At 52.0% G+C, this 15,695-nt stretch overlaps 1 protein-coding gene across 5 annotated transcripts; it reads right to left on the bottom strand.

Moving 5' to 3' along the window:
• Window positions 1-1,687: 1,687 nt before the first annotated feature.
• On the bottom strand, window positions 1,688-15,120 carry NMRAL1 (NmrA like redox sensor 1). 5 transcript variants are annotated; one of them, XM_054452521.2, is made up of 6 exons: window positions 14,888-15,120; window positions 14,569-14,644; window positions 9,554-9,792; window positions 6,186-6,435; window positions 3,636-3,826; window positions 1,688-1,953 (listed from the first exon to the last, which is right to left on the bottom strand). In XM_054452521.2, exons 2-6 carry the CDS (start codon window positions 14,606-14,608, stop codon window positions 1,774-1,776), a joined length of 900 nt encoding a protein of 299 aa, XP_054308496.1. In that variant the 5' UTR covers window positions 14,609-14,644; window positions 14,888-15,120; the 3' UTR covers window positions 1,688-1,773. The 5 variants fall into 5 exon arrangements, with proteins under 5 accessions (XP_054308496.1, XP_054308497.1, XP_054308498.1 ...); XM_054452522.2 differs by having other exon boundaries at window positions 14,901-15,093; XM_054452523.2 differs by lacking the exon at window positions 14,888-15,120 and adding an exon at window positions 14,730-14,848.
• Window positions 15,121-15,695: the final 575 nt, after the last annotated feature.

Here is a 15,695-nt window from a genome sequence, read left to right on the forward strand (position 1 = left end):
TCCTCCACCTCAGCCTCCCAAAATGCCAGAATTACAGGCGTGGATTCATAACTATTTATTGTGTGTTTCTATCAGGCTCTCCCACTAAATATAAGCTCCTCAAGGCAGGGAACATAACTTTTTTTGCTACATTGTATTTAGGGCCCAGCATACTGGTAAATTGTCAAAGAAATGCTTCAGTCAATGGATAGAATGAACTTTTGTGCCTGGGGGTGCCAGAGCCAGGGTGGGGAAGTAAAAAAATGAAAACTGTGATGGTAGTCACACAAACCTAAACGTGTTGAAATTCACAGAACTGCTGGGCTCGGTGGCTCACACCTGTATGGTAATCCCAGCTACTCAGGAGGTTGAGGTGGAAGGATCGCTTAAGCCTGGGAGGTGAAGGTTGCAGCGAGCTATGACTGCCACTGCACTCCAGCCTGGGCAACAGAGCAAGACCTTGACTCTTTAAAAAAAAAAAAAAAAAAATTGGCTGGGCACGGTGGCTCATGCCTGTAATCCCAACACTTTCGGAGGCCGAGGCGGGCGGATCACGAGGTCAAGAGATCGAGACCATCCTGGACAATATGGTGAAACCCCGTCTCTACTAAAAATACAAAAATTAGCTGGGCTTGATGGTGCATGCCTGTAATCCCAGCTACTCGGGAGGCTGAGGCAGGAGAATCACTTGAACCCAGGAGGCGGAGGCTGCAGTGAGCTGGGATCGTGCCACTGCACCCCAGCCTGGGTGACAGAGTGAGACTCCGTCTCAAAAAAAAAAAAAAAAAAAAATCGGAGCTGCCATGGACCACAAACTCTCAGGCAAATGACTGGTCTCTCGGCCTCTGTCCCTCTTCTCTGTGACCCACCCCAGCAAGCAAGGTGGGTTGTTTCTCCTTCAGTTTTGCTTCCCAGCCTTTGCTGCAGGCAGTGTCACCTTTTCCCAGCAGTGTCCAATTACTGTGCGTTGTGGACCACAACTCTGCCACATCCGATTTTCCTTTTTCCAACCTGTTTGAAGTTCACCTGTGTCCAGGATGGCATCCCAAGGCCAGCTCCTTCCAGGACAAGGATGAGGAGAGAAAGGGAGAAGCCCACATCTCCCCCGCCTCCCTGCAGAGCCTGTCTCCAGCTCGCATGTGCAGATGGCCTCACTAGCTCTGGAGATGAAATGGGTGTGTCAGAAGCTCGGCTCCTGGGGCTCCTCTGTGTCCTGTGCTATGTCCCCGTCTGTGAATGAATTTCACATGTGAGAACAGAGGCTGCTGGTCAGAGCTGTTCTGCTAGCTGAGGTCAGAACAGGCCACTTCACACCTGTTTGACTAAACACGTTTAGGTCACTCGTCCCAGTCACCAAGTGATCCCTTCAGCCCTGGACCCCTTACTGCTGTGTTGGTACAGCCCTGGACCCCCCTTACTGCTGTTGGTACAGCCCTGGACCCCCCCTTACTGCTGTGTTGGTACAGCCCCGGACCCCCCGACTTACTGCTGTGTTGGTACAGCCCTGGACCCCCCACTTACTGCTGTGTTGGTACAGCCCTGGACCCCCCACTTACTGCTGTGTTGGTACAGCGCTAGACCCCCCCATTACTGCTGTGTTGGTACAGCCCTGGACGCCCCACTCCCCCCCACTTACTGCTGTGTTGGTACACAGCTACCACCCCAACTCAAGTCCTGGAAGCAGAGTCCTTTTCTCCTGGAAGCCATCTGGGAGAACAATGGCTTTATTCAGATGTTAGTGCCTCTGCCCCTCTGGTGCCCCTGACCCCGACAAGGGGCCGCGAGGCGGGCAGGTCACAGCAGGGCGAAGTCCCCTTTGTGCTGTTCCAGCCACTGGTCCAGCGTCAGGGCTTTGGGGTTGAGTCTCAGGGTCAGCTCGATGTCACGGTCGGGTCTCAGGGCATAGAAACGGAACATGTTGGCCAAGTCCCGGGCACCGGGAAAGCCAAGCTTTTCGTAGTCCTCCGGAGTCATCTGGAAGCAGAGGAGCCTGTCATGGCCGGCATCCTCCAGTGCCCCAGGGCTGGGGTCTCCCGACCTGCTACACCCAGAGCCACTATTGTCTCAGTCCCTGACCCAGGTCCTCAGTACAAGGTCATTTGAAAACTTCTACTAAGAGCCGAAAGTTCAGAAACTGCTGCTCTCGTGAGCTGCCTGGCATTCTAGATCAGTTTAAAGATTCTTCTTGGCCAGATGCTGTGGCTCATGCCCGTAATCCCTGCACTTTGGGAGGCTGAGGAAGGCAAATCTCTTGAGGCCAGGAGTTCGAGACCAGCGTGGCCAACACGATAAAACCCCATCTCTACCAAAAATACAAGAATTAGCCGGGCTTGGTGGTGGGTGCGTGTAATCCCAGCTACTTAGGAGGCTGAGACAGGAGAATCGCTTGAACCCAGGAAGTGGAGGTTGCAGTGAGCTGAGATCACACCACTGTACTCCAGCCTGGGCAACAGAGTGAGACCCTGTCTCAAAAATGAATAAATAAATAAAAAGACTATTATTTTCAGATCATGAGACAAAAATATCTCAGTCCCTTCCAAATCAGAGACCTGCCTGCATCACTTTCTTGCTCAAAACCAAAGCTTGACCAGACACGGTGGCTCACACCTGTCATCCCAGCACTTTGGGAGGTGGAGGTGGGAGGATCGCTTGAGCCCAGGAGTTAGGCCCACCACGCCCAGCTAATTTTTTGCATTTTTAGTAGAGACAGCGTTTCACCGTGTTAGCCAGGATGGTCTCGATATCCTGACCTTGTAATCTGCCCGCCTCAGCCTCCCAAAGTGCTGGGATTACAGGTGTGAGCTACCGCACCCGGCCCAACTTTTGTCTTTTAAGGACTCCAGTGTTTCCCAGATTCTTTTTTTTTTTTTGGAGTTGGAGTCTCGCTCTGTCGCCCAGTCTGGAGTGCAGTGACATCTCAGCTCGCTGCAAACTCTGCCTCCTGAGTTCAAGTGATTCTCTTGCCTCAGCCTCCCAAGTAGCTGGGATTACAGGTGCCTGCCACCACACCCGGCTAATTTGTTTATTTTTAGTAGAGACAGGGTTTCACCATGTTGGCCAGGCTGGTCTCGAACTCCTGACCTCAGGTGATCCACCTGCCTCGGCCTCCCAAAGTGCTGGGATTACAGGCATGAGCCACTGCACCCAGCCTCCCAGATTCTTTAATGAGTATGTCTTACTTTCCTAATGGTAATGACAAACATTTAGAAACCAGGTACCCAAGAGTCTGTCCAGTAGGCCTCCTGCCCACCCAGCCAGGCCAGTGGGGGCAGGGGTCGGGCCTATCTTTCTAGACTCTTTCCCTTTAAATCCCCTCCAACAGGGGAGGGGTCGGGCCTATCTTTCCAGACTCTTTCCCTTCAAATCCCCTCCCACAGAGGAGCCCAGCAGGGCCTGCATTTTCACTCCTCCTCGCCTTGGCTCCTATGGCCCCCTCCTCCTGGAAGCTTTTCTCTCTATTTAGTCAAAACATCTAAGCCAGAAATTTCACTCTGTGGCCACTTAGCTCCTGGAACAGCAGAAAATAAACGTTGACAATGAACCAAATGAATTTAGATGCAATGCCCAGAGGGGTGGGCAGCCCTAGATACACCCTCCCTATGGGAGCTAGAAAGCCCTGACGAGCATGCCTGAGTCCCCTGGGGCAGGAGGCCCACCTTGGCATCATGCACGACCTTGCGGGTGTGCTTGGTGAGCAGGGCAGCGTACTCCTTGGCCGTGTGCCTACAAGTGCTCAGCCCCATGTTCTGGCCGACGTATTTTTCTGGCATCTTCAACAGGCTGAGCACCACAGGACCCAGGTCAGACACGGACATGCCATCCATGGGAACGTCACCTGTGGGCAAGCCTGTGGGGCAGAGACGTGAGCTGGTACATGTCCTGAGGGCAGACACGGGCAGGGACAGAGCCCCTCTCCAAAGGGTCCAAGCTGGTTCTTCCCAGCAGTCAGCTGCACACTCCAGCACTCGGGCATAGCTAAGACAAGTCTTGCTATTTGTGGTAGCACAGAGGCAGCAGTGGAATTGAGTCAGGAAACGGGATAGAATCCGGGTACTGCCACCTAGGGCAGGCTGTTGAGGCTCTCTGAGCCTGGGTCACTGCATTCCTAGAATGCAGCTAAGAACCTGGGCCTGCCCAGCTCTCTCAGCGCTAGGATGACGGAGAAGGGACAAAGGAAAAGGACTTTGAAAGCTGCTACAGAGGCACCAGGCTGAAGTACTCTGATCCCGAGGCACCAGCCTGAAGTACTCTGATCCCGAGGCACCAGCCTGAAGTACTCTGTCATATCCTAAATTCCTGGAAGCTGGAATGTCCACCTCTGGGTGGATACTCCAAATACCAACTCACTTACCAGGAATCCTGATTAACCAGACACCAACGGCTGGCCTAGAGCAGCACATCCATGATAAACGCTTGATAAATCCTGAATGAATGAATGACTCGCAACCTTCCAGGCTGAGGTTTTGTAGATGGGGAGGCTGGCAAGTGTCTGGGTGTGGCCTGTGAAATGCTCGGGTCCCATCCTCCTTACCTAGAGACAGGGGCCAGTGCAGCTTCCTGTTCAGATAACCTGGGAGCTCGAGGGCACAGAGCTCAGAGACCGGAGCAGGAGATATCCCTGACTGCAGGTTTTTGTTTTTTGTTTTTGTTTGAGACGGAGTCTCGCTCTGTCGCCCAGGCTGGAGTGCAGTGGCGCAATCTCGGCTCACCGCAAGCTCCACCTCCCGGGTTCACACCATTCTCCTGCCTCAGCCTCCCGAGTAGCTGGGACTACAGGCGCCTGCCACCACACCCGGCTAAGTTTTTGTATTTTTAGTAGAGACAGGGGTTTCACCAAGTTAGCCATGATGGTCTCGATCTCCTGACCTCGTGATCCGCCCTCCTTGGCCTCCCGAAGTGCTGGGATTACAGGCGTAAGCCACCGCGCCCAGCCTTTTTTTTGGGACGGGGTCTCGCTCTGTTGCCCAGGCTGGAGTGCAGTGCCACAATCTCAGCTCACTGCAACCTCTGCCTCCTGGGTTCAAGCGATTCTCCTGCCCCAGCTCCCGAGTAGCTGGGATTACAGGTGTGCGCCACCACGTCGGGCTGGCTAATTTTTGTATTTTTAGTAGAGATGGGGTTTCACACCATGCTGGCCAGGCTGGTCTCGAACTCCTGACCTGGTGGTCCGCCCGCCTCAGCTTCCCAAAGTGCTGGGATTACAGGCGTAAGCCACTGCGCCCGGCCAGCTTTGCAAACTATAATAAATGGTGGTACCAAGGGGCTACTGCTACCACCAGACTCGGCCCGTCAGGTGAGCAGGACTCCCATGGGCTATCTTGAAGCCCCGCAGGCCCTTATGCAAGGGTGACATGGCATTCAAGCAGAGGGGTAAGAAGTGGCCAGCCAGAGGCACCAACCCCTCCTGCCGTGATCACTGAGTGGCCAGCAGGACACAGGTTGGGTGAGCCTCCTTCCCAGCCAGGGCCAGTGCACCTAACCTGTTTATAGCCCCAGTGGGCACTGAGAAGAAAGAGCTTTCCTAGTTTGTGAAATCTGCTGATTTCACAAACTTCATTTTCCAAATCCTCTCCTCCTTGTCTTTGGTTTTTTTGTTTTGTTTGTTTTGAGACGGAGTGTCGCTCTTGTCGCCTAGGCTAGAGTGCAGTGGCACAATCTTGGCTCACTGCAACCTCCACCTCCTGGGTTCAAGCGATTCCCCTGCCTCAGCCTCCCTAGTAGCTGCGACTACAGGTGGGTGGCACCATGCCCAGCTAATTTTTGTATTTTTAGTAGAGATGGGGTTTCACCATGTTGGCCAGGCTGGTCTCGAACTCCTGACCTCAGGTGATCTCCCCGCCTCAGCCTCCCAAAGTCCTAGGATTACAGGCATGAGCCACAGTGCCCGGCCCTCCTCCTTATCTTTGAAGGAGAACTGACCATCACTACGTTCTCTCTGTAAAGTCTTCCAATGGACCAAGCGAATATTGCGTCACCACCATCTCAGTAGATCTTGCCATCCCTGTGAATGTTGGTATAAAGCCCATCTCACAGAACAGGAAGATGAGGCCCCGCAAGCTGACAGGATGTGCTCAGTCCTGGGCCTAACATGAGGGAGCCACGGCTTGAACCTGGCACCACGTGACAGCGGCCCGCAGTCTGCTACACCAACGGGTTTACAAGGCGAGAGCTCTGCCTCACCATGTGCTGCGAGGAAGGGCACTTACTCAGCAAGTAACTCTTTCCATCTGGGGCTTTCTGGGGCAAGAAGTGGGAGAGGAGGTTCTCAAAATAGCAGGGCAGTCGCACACTGGTCATGGGAACGCCAATGTCCCGGAAATATTCCTCCACCTCCCCTTTGCCGTCAAAGTGCGCAGCGGCCAATCTCCCTGCCGTCAGCTTCTTGATGTTCTCCAGGCCGCTGTAGACCACATAGTGGAGGCCCAGGCGCCTGGCCAGATCAGCGAGCAGCTTCCCCTGGAGGGCAGGGAAGGAGAGAACACAAGGCTCAGAGGAAGGACGTCTGTCCCTGGTCACAGCCCCAGCGTTCTAATCCCGGAGCGGCCACCATCTGCGAGGTTAACAGCCAGACCCCACTTACCCGAGGAGGCCCCCTCTCCTGGAATGATGTTCACACATGACACCACGCCCGTTAACACAGCCCTGGAAGCCTTCTACCAGCTACCGACTCTGGCCCGCCATGTGCAACATAGGAGGGGCGGACAGGTCAGCTGCAGGGGGACAGCCTGCATGGAGGCCCAAAGGAAAATGCACACGTCCCATCTCTGCTGGTGTGAGAACACCCTGCCCATGGAGCTCAGCCGTCTTCCTTGGACAGCCCTGGGAGGCTATACACAGGCACCACAGCTGCCTAGGTTCCAATCAGGCTCTGCCATGTACGAGCTTTGTGACCCCAGAGAAGTGATGGCACCATCCTGACCTCGCTGGTTAAATGCAGATGACAACACTACATACTGCATGAGGTGATGCAGGGATTCGGATGGTGGCCTCCGAAAAGATACGCCGCATCCTCATTCCTGAAAACTGAATGTGACCTTATTCGGAAAAAGGGTCTTGGCAGATGTAATTACATGAAGGATCTTGGGATGGGAACATCCTGCACTAACTAGATAGGCCCTAAATCCAGTAACCAGGGTACTTATGAGAGACGAGAGAAGAGACGACACCTGGAGAAGGCCATGCGAAGAGGGAAGCGGAGATTGGAGCTTTGTGGCCACAAGCCCAGGAACACCTGGAGCCACGAGAAGCCGGAAACCGTGAAGAAGGATTTCCCTCAAACCCCTTATTTTGTTTTGTTTTTTAAGATGGACTCTCACTCTGTCACCCAGACTGGAGTGCAGTGGCGTGATCTCCGCTCACTGCAGCCTCTGCTTCCTGGATTCAAGCAATTCTCCTGCCTCATCCTCCTGAGTAGTTGGGACTACAGGCGCCCACCACCATGCCTGGCTAATTTTTGTATTTTTTGTAAGACAGGGTTTTGCCGTGTTGGCCAGGCTGGTCTTGAACTCCTGACCTTAAGTGATCTGCCCACCTCAGCCTCCCAAAGTGCTGGGATTACAAGCATAAACTACCACGCCTGGCCTCAAAGCCTCTGGAGAGAGGGTGACGTTGCTGACACCTTGATTTTGGACTTCTAGAATATCAGAGAATCGATTTCTATGGTTTTTGTTTTTTTTTTTGTTTTTGAGACAGAGTGTAGCTCTGTCGCCCAGGCTGGAGTGCAGTGGCGCCATCTTGGCTCACTGCAACCTCCGCCTCTTGGGTTCAAGCGATTCTCCTGCCTCAGCCTCCTGAGTAGCTGGGATTACAGGCGCCCGCCACCATGCCCAGCTAATTTTTGTATTTTTAGTAGAGACGGGGTTTCACTGTGTTGGCCAGGCTGGTCTCATACTCCTGACTTCAACTGATCTGCCCGCCTTGGCCTCCCAAAGTGCTGGGATTACAAGCATGAGCCACTGTGCCCAGCTGATTTCTATGGTTTTAAGCCACGTGGATTATGGTCCTTTGTCGTGACAGTACCAGGAAGCCCACACGGAATCATCAGGATTAGAAATAAGATCTGCTGGGCTGGGCGCGGGGGCTCATGACTGCAGTCCCAGCACTTTGGGAGGCCGAGGCAGGCAGATCACCTGAGGTCGGGAGTTCGAGACCAGCCTGACCAACATGGAGAAACCCCGTCTCTACTAAAAATACAAAAAAAATTACCAGGGCATGGTGGCGCATGCATGTAATCTCAGCTATTTGGGAGGCGGAGGCAGGAGAATAACTTGAACCCAGGAGGCGGAGGTTGTGGTGAGCCAAGATTGCGCCATTGCACACCAGCCTGGGCAACAAGAGTGAAACTCGGTCTCAAAAAATAAATAAATAAATAAAAGAAATAAGATCTGCTTAGGGCCGGGCATGTGGCTTACGCCTGTAATCCCAGCACTTTGGGAGGCTGAGGCGGGCAGATTACCTGAGGTCAGGAGTTCAAGACCAGCCTGGCCAACATGGTGAAACCCCGTCTCTACTAAAAATATAAGAATTAGTTGGGTGTGCTGCTACACACCTGTAATCCCAGCTACTCGGGAGGCTGAGGCAGGAGAACTGCTTGAATCTGGGAGGCAGAGGTTGCAGTGAGCCAAGATCACCCCACTGCACTCCAGCCTGGGTGACAGAGCGAGACTCCGTCTCAAAAAAAAAAAAAAAACTGCCGGGCGCAGTGGCTCACACCTGTAATCCCAGCACTTTGGGAGGCCGAGGCGGGCAGATCACGAGGTCAGGAGATCGAGACCATCCTGGCTAACACGGTGAAACCCCGTTTCTACTAAAAATACAAAAAATTAGCTGGGCATGGAGGTGGGCACCTGTAGTCTCAGCTACTCGGGAGGCTGAGGCAGGAGAATGGTGTGAACCCGGGAGGCGAAGCTTGCAGTGAACCGAGATTGCGCCACTGCACTCCAGCCTGGGCGACAGAGCAAGACTCCGTCTCAAAAAAAAAAAAAAAGATCTGCATTAATCAGAGAAGTTGTCTTTGTCCGCTCTATATAATGGGCTTCTAGGTAAGACCATAATTGAAGAAAGGGTCAAGGCTAATAACAAGTTCGGATGGGTACACATGGACATGAAGGCAACAACAGACACTGGGGACCACGGGAGGGAGGGAGGCAAGGGTTGAAAGCCTACCTACTGGGTACTGTGCCCACTACCTGGGTGACAGGTCCAGTCACACCCCAGACCTCAGCATCACTCAATATACCAATGTAACAAATCTGTGCATGTACCCCTGAATCTAAAATAAAAGTGGAAATTATTTAAATAAAAAAAAACAACTTCTAACATTTTTGATTAAAAACAAACAGGCCAGGCGTGGTTGCTCACTGAGACTGAGACTGCCTCAAAAAAAAAAAAAAAAAAAAAAGTCATTGGATGAGAAAGCAACAGCGTCCACCTGCTTCACAGCCTAGAGCAGGCAGAGGCATGAAGAAGAGGGAAAGGCCTGCAGTGGTCGGCCTTCCCTGCAGAGTCGGAGCTCCTCCCAGGCGCTCTGCTCCTAGCCCGGCCCGGCCTCCCTGCAGCTCCCGCCTGCCCTCACCTGCTTGACCTCCTGCTCCTGGCTGCAGCTCTCCCAGTAATTGGTCACGATGAAGGTGGCGTAAGCCCCATTCAGGGCCAGCTCCATGCTGACCTGGTCATCTTGGTCTCCCTGAACTACTTCTGCACCTTGCAGCCTCAGTTCCTTTGCTGCCTTCTTCCTAGGGTTTCGTGTCACCACACGAACCTTGAATGTCCCATCTTCCAGGAGTGTGCGGGCCACGGAGCCACCCTGGGCACCTACAGAGAGTCAAAAAGTCCTCTCAGGTCAGACCTGCCTGAAAGTCCCACTGAAGGGCGAAACCCCGAAGGGAGTATTCCACCACAGCAGGGAACATCCAGGAAACCTTCTCAGCGACGATTCTCATTCAAGTATTTTTATTTTATTTATTTTTTTTTTGAGATGGAGTCTCACTCTGTCACCCAGGCTGAAGTGCAGTGGCACGATCTTGGCTCGGTGAAACCCCACCTCTATCAAAAAATACAAAAATTAGCTGGGTGTGGCAGCACATGCCTGTACTCCCAGCTACTCAGGAGGCTGAGGCACGAGAATTGCTGGAACCCAGGAGGCGGAGGTTGCAGTGAGCTGAGATTGCACCACTGCACTGCAGCCTGGGTGACAGAGTGAGAATCTGTATCAAAAAAAAAAGGCCAGGCGCAGTGGCTCACGCCTGTAATCACAGCACTTTGGGAGGCCAGGGCGAGTGGATCACCGGGTAAGGAGATCGAGACCATCCTGGCTAACACAGTGAAACCCTGTCTCTGCTAAAAATACAAAAACTTAGCCGGGCGTGGTGGCACCCGCCTGTAGTCACAGCTACTCAGGAGGCTGAGGCAGGAGAATCGTTTGAACCCAGGAGGCAGAGGTTGCAGTGACCCCAGATTGCGCCACTGCACTCCAGCCTGGGTGACAAAGCGAGATTCTCTCTCAAAAAAAAAGGGGCTGGTGCGGTGGCTCACACCTGTAATCCCAGCACTTTGACAGGCCGAGGCGGGTAGATCACCTGAAGTCGGGAGTTCGAGAACAGCCTGACCAACATGGAGAAACCACTGTCTCTACGAAAAATACAAAATTAGCCAGGCGTGGTGGCACATGCCTGTAATCCCAGCTACTCAAGAGGCTGAGGCAGGAGAATCGCTTGAACCCAGGAGGCAGAGGTTGCGGTGTGCCGAGATCGCGCCATTGCACTCCAGCCTGGGCGACAAGAACGAAACTTGGTCTCAAAAAAATAAAGGTAAAAATATTTGTGATGCACTCTGGGGACTGTTGTGGGGTGTAGGTGGGGAGGGATAGCATTAGGAGATATACCTAATGCTAAATGACGAGTTAAGGGGTGCAGCACACCAGCATGGCACATGTATACATATGTAACTAACCTGCACATTGTGCACATGTACCCTAAAACTTAAAGTATAATAATAAAAAAAAAGAAAAAATATTTGTGATGTAATAAAGTAAAAAAAGTAGAATACAAAACCATATTCAGGCTGGGTGCAGTGGCTGTAATCCTAGCACTTTGGGAGCCTGAGGCAGGTGGATCACCAGGTCAGGAGTTCAAGACCAGCCTAGCCAAGATGGTGAAACCCCCGTCTCTACTAAAAATAAAAAAAATTAGGCCGGGCGTGGTGGCTCACGACTGTAATCCCAGCACTTTGGGAGGCCGAGGCGTGCGGATCATGAGGTCAGGAGATCGAGACCATCTTGGCTAACACGGTGAAACCCTGTCTCTACTAAAAATACAAAAACTTAGCCGGGCGTGGTGGCCGCCGCCTGTAGTCCTAGCTGCTTGGGAGGCTGAGGCAGGAGAATGGCATGAACCCAGGAGGTGGAGCTTGCAGTGAGCCCAGATCGCACCACTGCACTCCAGCCTGGACGACAGAGCGAGACTCTGTCTCAAAAAAAAAAAAATTAGCTGGGCACAGTGGAGCCTGTAATCTCAGCTACTCAGGAGGCTGACGCAGGAGAATCGCTTGAACCAGGGTGGCAGAGGTTGCAGTGAGCTAAGATTGAGCCACTGCACTCCAGCCTGGGAGACTCTGTCACAAAAAAAAAGAAAAAAACCATATTCAGATCTTGATGGGATTTAAATTCTTCCTGAAGTAGAATATAAAGCCATATTCAGATACACAACCATATTCAGATCTGCTCAAAAATGGGACAAAGAAAAATAGTTAACAGAAAGGAATACAAAAACTTATTCAGATCTCGATGGAGCTTGAGTCACACAGGTATGCGCATCTGTCAGATGTACCCTTAAGATTTTGCGCGTTGCAGCTGGGCCCGGTAGCTCATGCCTGTAATCCTGACACTTTGGGAGGCTGAGGCAGGCAGATCTCTTGAGCCCAGGAGTTTGAGACCAGCCTGGGCAACATGGTGAAACCCTATCTCTACAAAAAAATACAAAAACTAGCTGGGCGTGGTGACATGTGCCTGCAGTCCCAGCTACCGGGGAGGCTGAGGCTGGAGGAAAGCCTGAGGCCGGCAGGTTGAGGCTGCAGTAAGCCGTGATCACACCACTGCACGCCAGCCTGGGTGACAGAGTAAGGCCCTGTCTCCAAAAAAAAAAAAAAAAATTCTTTATTATATGTATATTTTACCTCATAATTTAAAAAAATCTGTAAACAAATACTGAATTCCAGCTAATGTTATGCATACTTTAGTATGGAAGGGCGGTGTACACATATCTGCAATTTACACGGAAATGCATCAAAAATAAGGACTGAGGCGGGGCACAGTAGCTCATACCTGTAATCTAAGCACTTTGGGAGGGTAAGGGGGATGGGTTTTGCTTGAGGCCAGGAGTTGGAGACCAGCCTGGGCAGCAGGGTGAGACCCAGTCTCTACAAAAAATTAAAAAATCAGCTGGGCCTGTTAGCGCTCATCTGAAGTCCCAGTTACTCAGGAGACTGAGGCAGGAGGATTGCTTGAGGCTTGGAAGTCAAAGCTGTAGTGAGTGACAGTTGAGCCACTGCACTCCAGCCTGGGCTGGAGCAAGACCCTAACTCAGAAAAACATGTACACCAATGTTCCACGGCAGCCTTATTCATAATAGCCAAAAAGTGGAAATAAATGAAGTATCCATCCACTGATGAATGGATAAACAGAATGTGGTCTAACCATACAGTGGAATATTACTCAGCCATAAAAATAAGTAAAGCTGTCAGGAGTTTGAGACCAGCCTGACCAACATAGTGAAACTCCGTCTCTACTAAAAAAATACAAAATTAGCTCGGTGTGGTGGTGCACACCTGTAATCCCAGCTACTTGGGAGGCTGAGGCAGGAAAATTGCTTGAACCCGGGAGGCAGAGGTTGCAGCGAGCAGAGATCACGCCATTGCACTCCAGCCTGGGCAACAAGAGAGAAACTGTCTTAAAACAAAAGTAAAGTTGGCCGGGCGTGGTGGCTCAAGCCTCTAATCCCAGCACTTTAGGAAGCTGAAGTGGGCAGATCACCTGAGGTCAGGAGTTTGAGACCAACCTGGCCCACATGGCGAAACCCCATCTCTACTAAAAATACAAAAATTAGCCAGGCATGGTGGCTCACGCCTGTAGTCCCAGCTACTCAGGAGGATGAGACAGGAGAATCACTTGAACCCAAGTGGCAGAGGTTGCAGTGAGCAGAGATCACGCCACTGCACTGCAGCCTGGGCAACAAAGCGGGACTCTATCTCAAAAAAAAAAAAGAGAGTAAAGCCCGGACACACACTACAACATGAACAAACCTTGAAAACATGCTAACTGAAAGAAGCCAGAGAGAAAAGGCTACATATTATGATTTTATTCATATGAAATGTCCCGAATAGACAAATCCATAGAAACCAAAAGTATATTGGAGCTTTCTAGGGGTTGGCTGCGAGGAGTAAGAATGGGGAGTAACTATTCACAGGTTCATTGAGTTCTTTTTTTTTTTTTTTTTGAGATCAGGTCTCACTCTGTCACCCAGGCTGGAGTGCAGCGGCACAATCAGGTCACTGCAGCCTTGACCTGCTGGACTCAGGTGATCCTCCCACCTCAACCTCCCAGGTAGCTATAGGTGCATGACACCATGCCCCACTAATTTTTGTATTTTTTTGTAGAGACGAGATTTTGCCATGTTGCTCAGGCTGGTCTCAAACTCCTCAGCTCAAGTGATCTGCCCATTTGGTCCAACTAAAGTGCTGGGATTACAGGGTTAAGCCACTGCACCTGGGCCAGAGTTTCTTTTTGGAGTGATGGAAATTTTCTAAAATTGATTGTGGTGATGGTTGTACAATTCTATGAATACACTAGAAACCAGTGAGTTGCAGACTTTAAACAGGTAGATTGTATAGTATGTGAATTATATCTCAATAAAGCTGTTATAGATATTAAATATGTATAAATAAGAAAAAAATAGGAGTGAAATATGTTATCATTTGAAAAAATGATAACATGTTATCTACTCTGGCAGGATATTCAAGAAACTTGGTAACAGCGATAGATGAGCTGGAAGAGGAGGCTAGAAAGATTTAATTTTGGTATCATGTTCAAATACTCCTATTCAAATAAGTTAAGTAATTTATTTTTTTTAATTTGGAAAGCAGGTCGGGCGTGGGGGTTCATGCCTGTAATACCAGCACTTTGGGAGGCCGAGGCGGGTCGATCACCTGAGGTCAGGAGTTTGAGACCAGCCTGACCAATATGATGAAACCCCGTCTCTACTAAAAATACAAAAATTAGCCAGGTGTGGTGGCATGCGCTTGTAATCCCAGCTACTCGGGAGGCTGAGCCAGGAGAATCGCTTGAACCCGGGAGGCAGAGGTTGCAGTGAGCCGAGATCGTGCCATCGCACTCCAGCCTGGGTGACGGAGCAAAACTCCGTCCAAAAAAAAAAAAAAAAAATTGGAAAGCAATACGGGCCTTGTTCCTGCGACCACAGCCCCAACCCGGGTCGGGGGTCCCAGTGACCTTACCCCTCCCTGCAAACCCCAGGACGGGCGGTCTTTAGGGCTAAGCGCCCTGGCTCTGCAGGGGCCCCAGTTTGGGGTTTCGCTCACCTGTGCCTCCGAAAACCACCACCAGTTTTTTGTCCACCATGAGGACGAGAAGGGGACGAATGCGGTCCAGAGAGATCTGGGGGTAGTGGGAGGCGTGAAGTTGGGGGTGGGGCGAGGGTTCCCGCCAGGAACGACAAAAGACACCCCGATTGTCTACGCACCGATTATGTGTCGAGGGGGGCGGCTGGGCTCGGAGCGGCAAGACGCCCGTCCCGAGATACCGGGGTCCCGCGACCCACCTCGTCTCCCTTGGGCCCGATCCCCTCCTCCTTCCCGCCTCCCCCGGTTCCGGTCACCCGCCCCCTGGCCCGGGTCCCACCGGCTGGAGTGACCTCGCCGCGGCCTGGGCGGGACAAGTTCCAGGAGCCCGGGACCCCGATTTTGCGGCAGAGTCCACTGCAGAGGCGGGGATGGAGCTGCGCGCTAGGCGCCAACTCCCTCCCCGCAGCTCCGGCCCCACCCGGCAGAGCGCCGCTCCCGGAAACCCAGCGTCCGAGGACCCCTGGCTGCAGCCGCCAATCCCGACGTGTCGGCCGAAACCCCTCCTCCGGCGCAGTTGGCTCCTCCTGGATCCCGCGGGACTCAGCGTCCTTTCCGGGTTTGCCCGCCCCAGGCACGTGCACAGTGAATTTGTGTAAATCCAGATAGACCAAAATGAGCAAGGTGGAGAGCCGCTTAACTGGATGCTACGGGTGACGACTGGGAGGAGGAGAAAAATTACCTCTTTATCTTGCATGAACATCTTAATTTTCAGGTATTGGGCGTCAAGCAAAGATAATTAAAGCTATGTCCATGACTCTTATCCCTTGAGGCCTTGTCCGCTTGATATTTCTTTGCCTAACTCACTTTTAAAATTTTATTATTTTTATTTTTTTGAGACAGGGTCTTGGTCTGTCGCCCAGGCTGGAGTGCAGTAGTGCGATCTCGGCTTACTGCAACCTCCGCCCCCCGGGTTCAAGAGATTCTCCTGCCTCAGCCTGCCGAGTAGCTGGGATTACAAGCATGTGCCACCAAGCCCGGCTAATTTTTGTATTTTTTAGTAAAGACGGGGTTTCACCAGGTTGACCAGGCAGGTCTCGAACTCCTGACTTAAAGTGATCCACCCGCCTCAGCCTCCCAAAGTGCTG

The sequence above is a fragment of the Pongo pygmaeus genome, chromosome 18 (genome assembly GCF_028885625.2).
Source record: "Pongo pygmaeus isolate AG05252 chromosome 18, NHGRI_mPonPyg2-v2.0_pri, whole genome shotgun sequence".
Lineage (NCBI taxonomy): Eukaryota > Metazoa > Chordata > Mammalia > Primates > Hominidae > Pongo > Pongo pygmaeus.

Coding starts and splice junctions, on each gene's coding strand:
- NMRAL1 (XM_054452521.2), bottom strand. CDS start 14,608: ATGGTGGACAAAAAACTGGTGGTGGTTTTCGGAGGCACAG. Junction 9,793..14,568: donor GGTGGTTTTCGGAGGCACAG/GTGAGCGAAACC, acceptor GACTCTCTGTAG/GTGCCCAGGGTGGCTCCGTG. Junction 1,954..3,635: donor AGGTCGTGCATGATGCCAAG/GTGGGCCTCCTG, acceptor CTCTGCTTCCAG/ATGACTCCGGAGGACTACGA.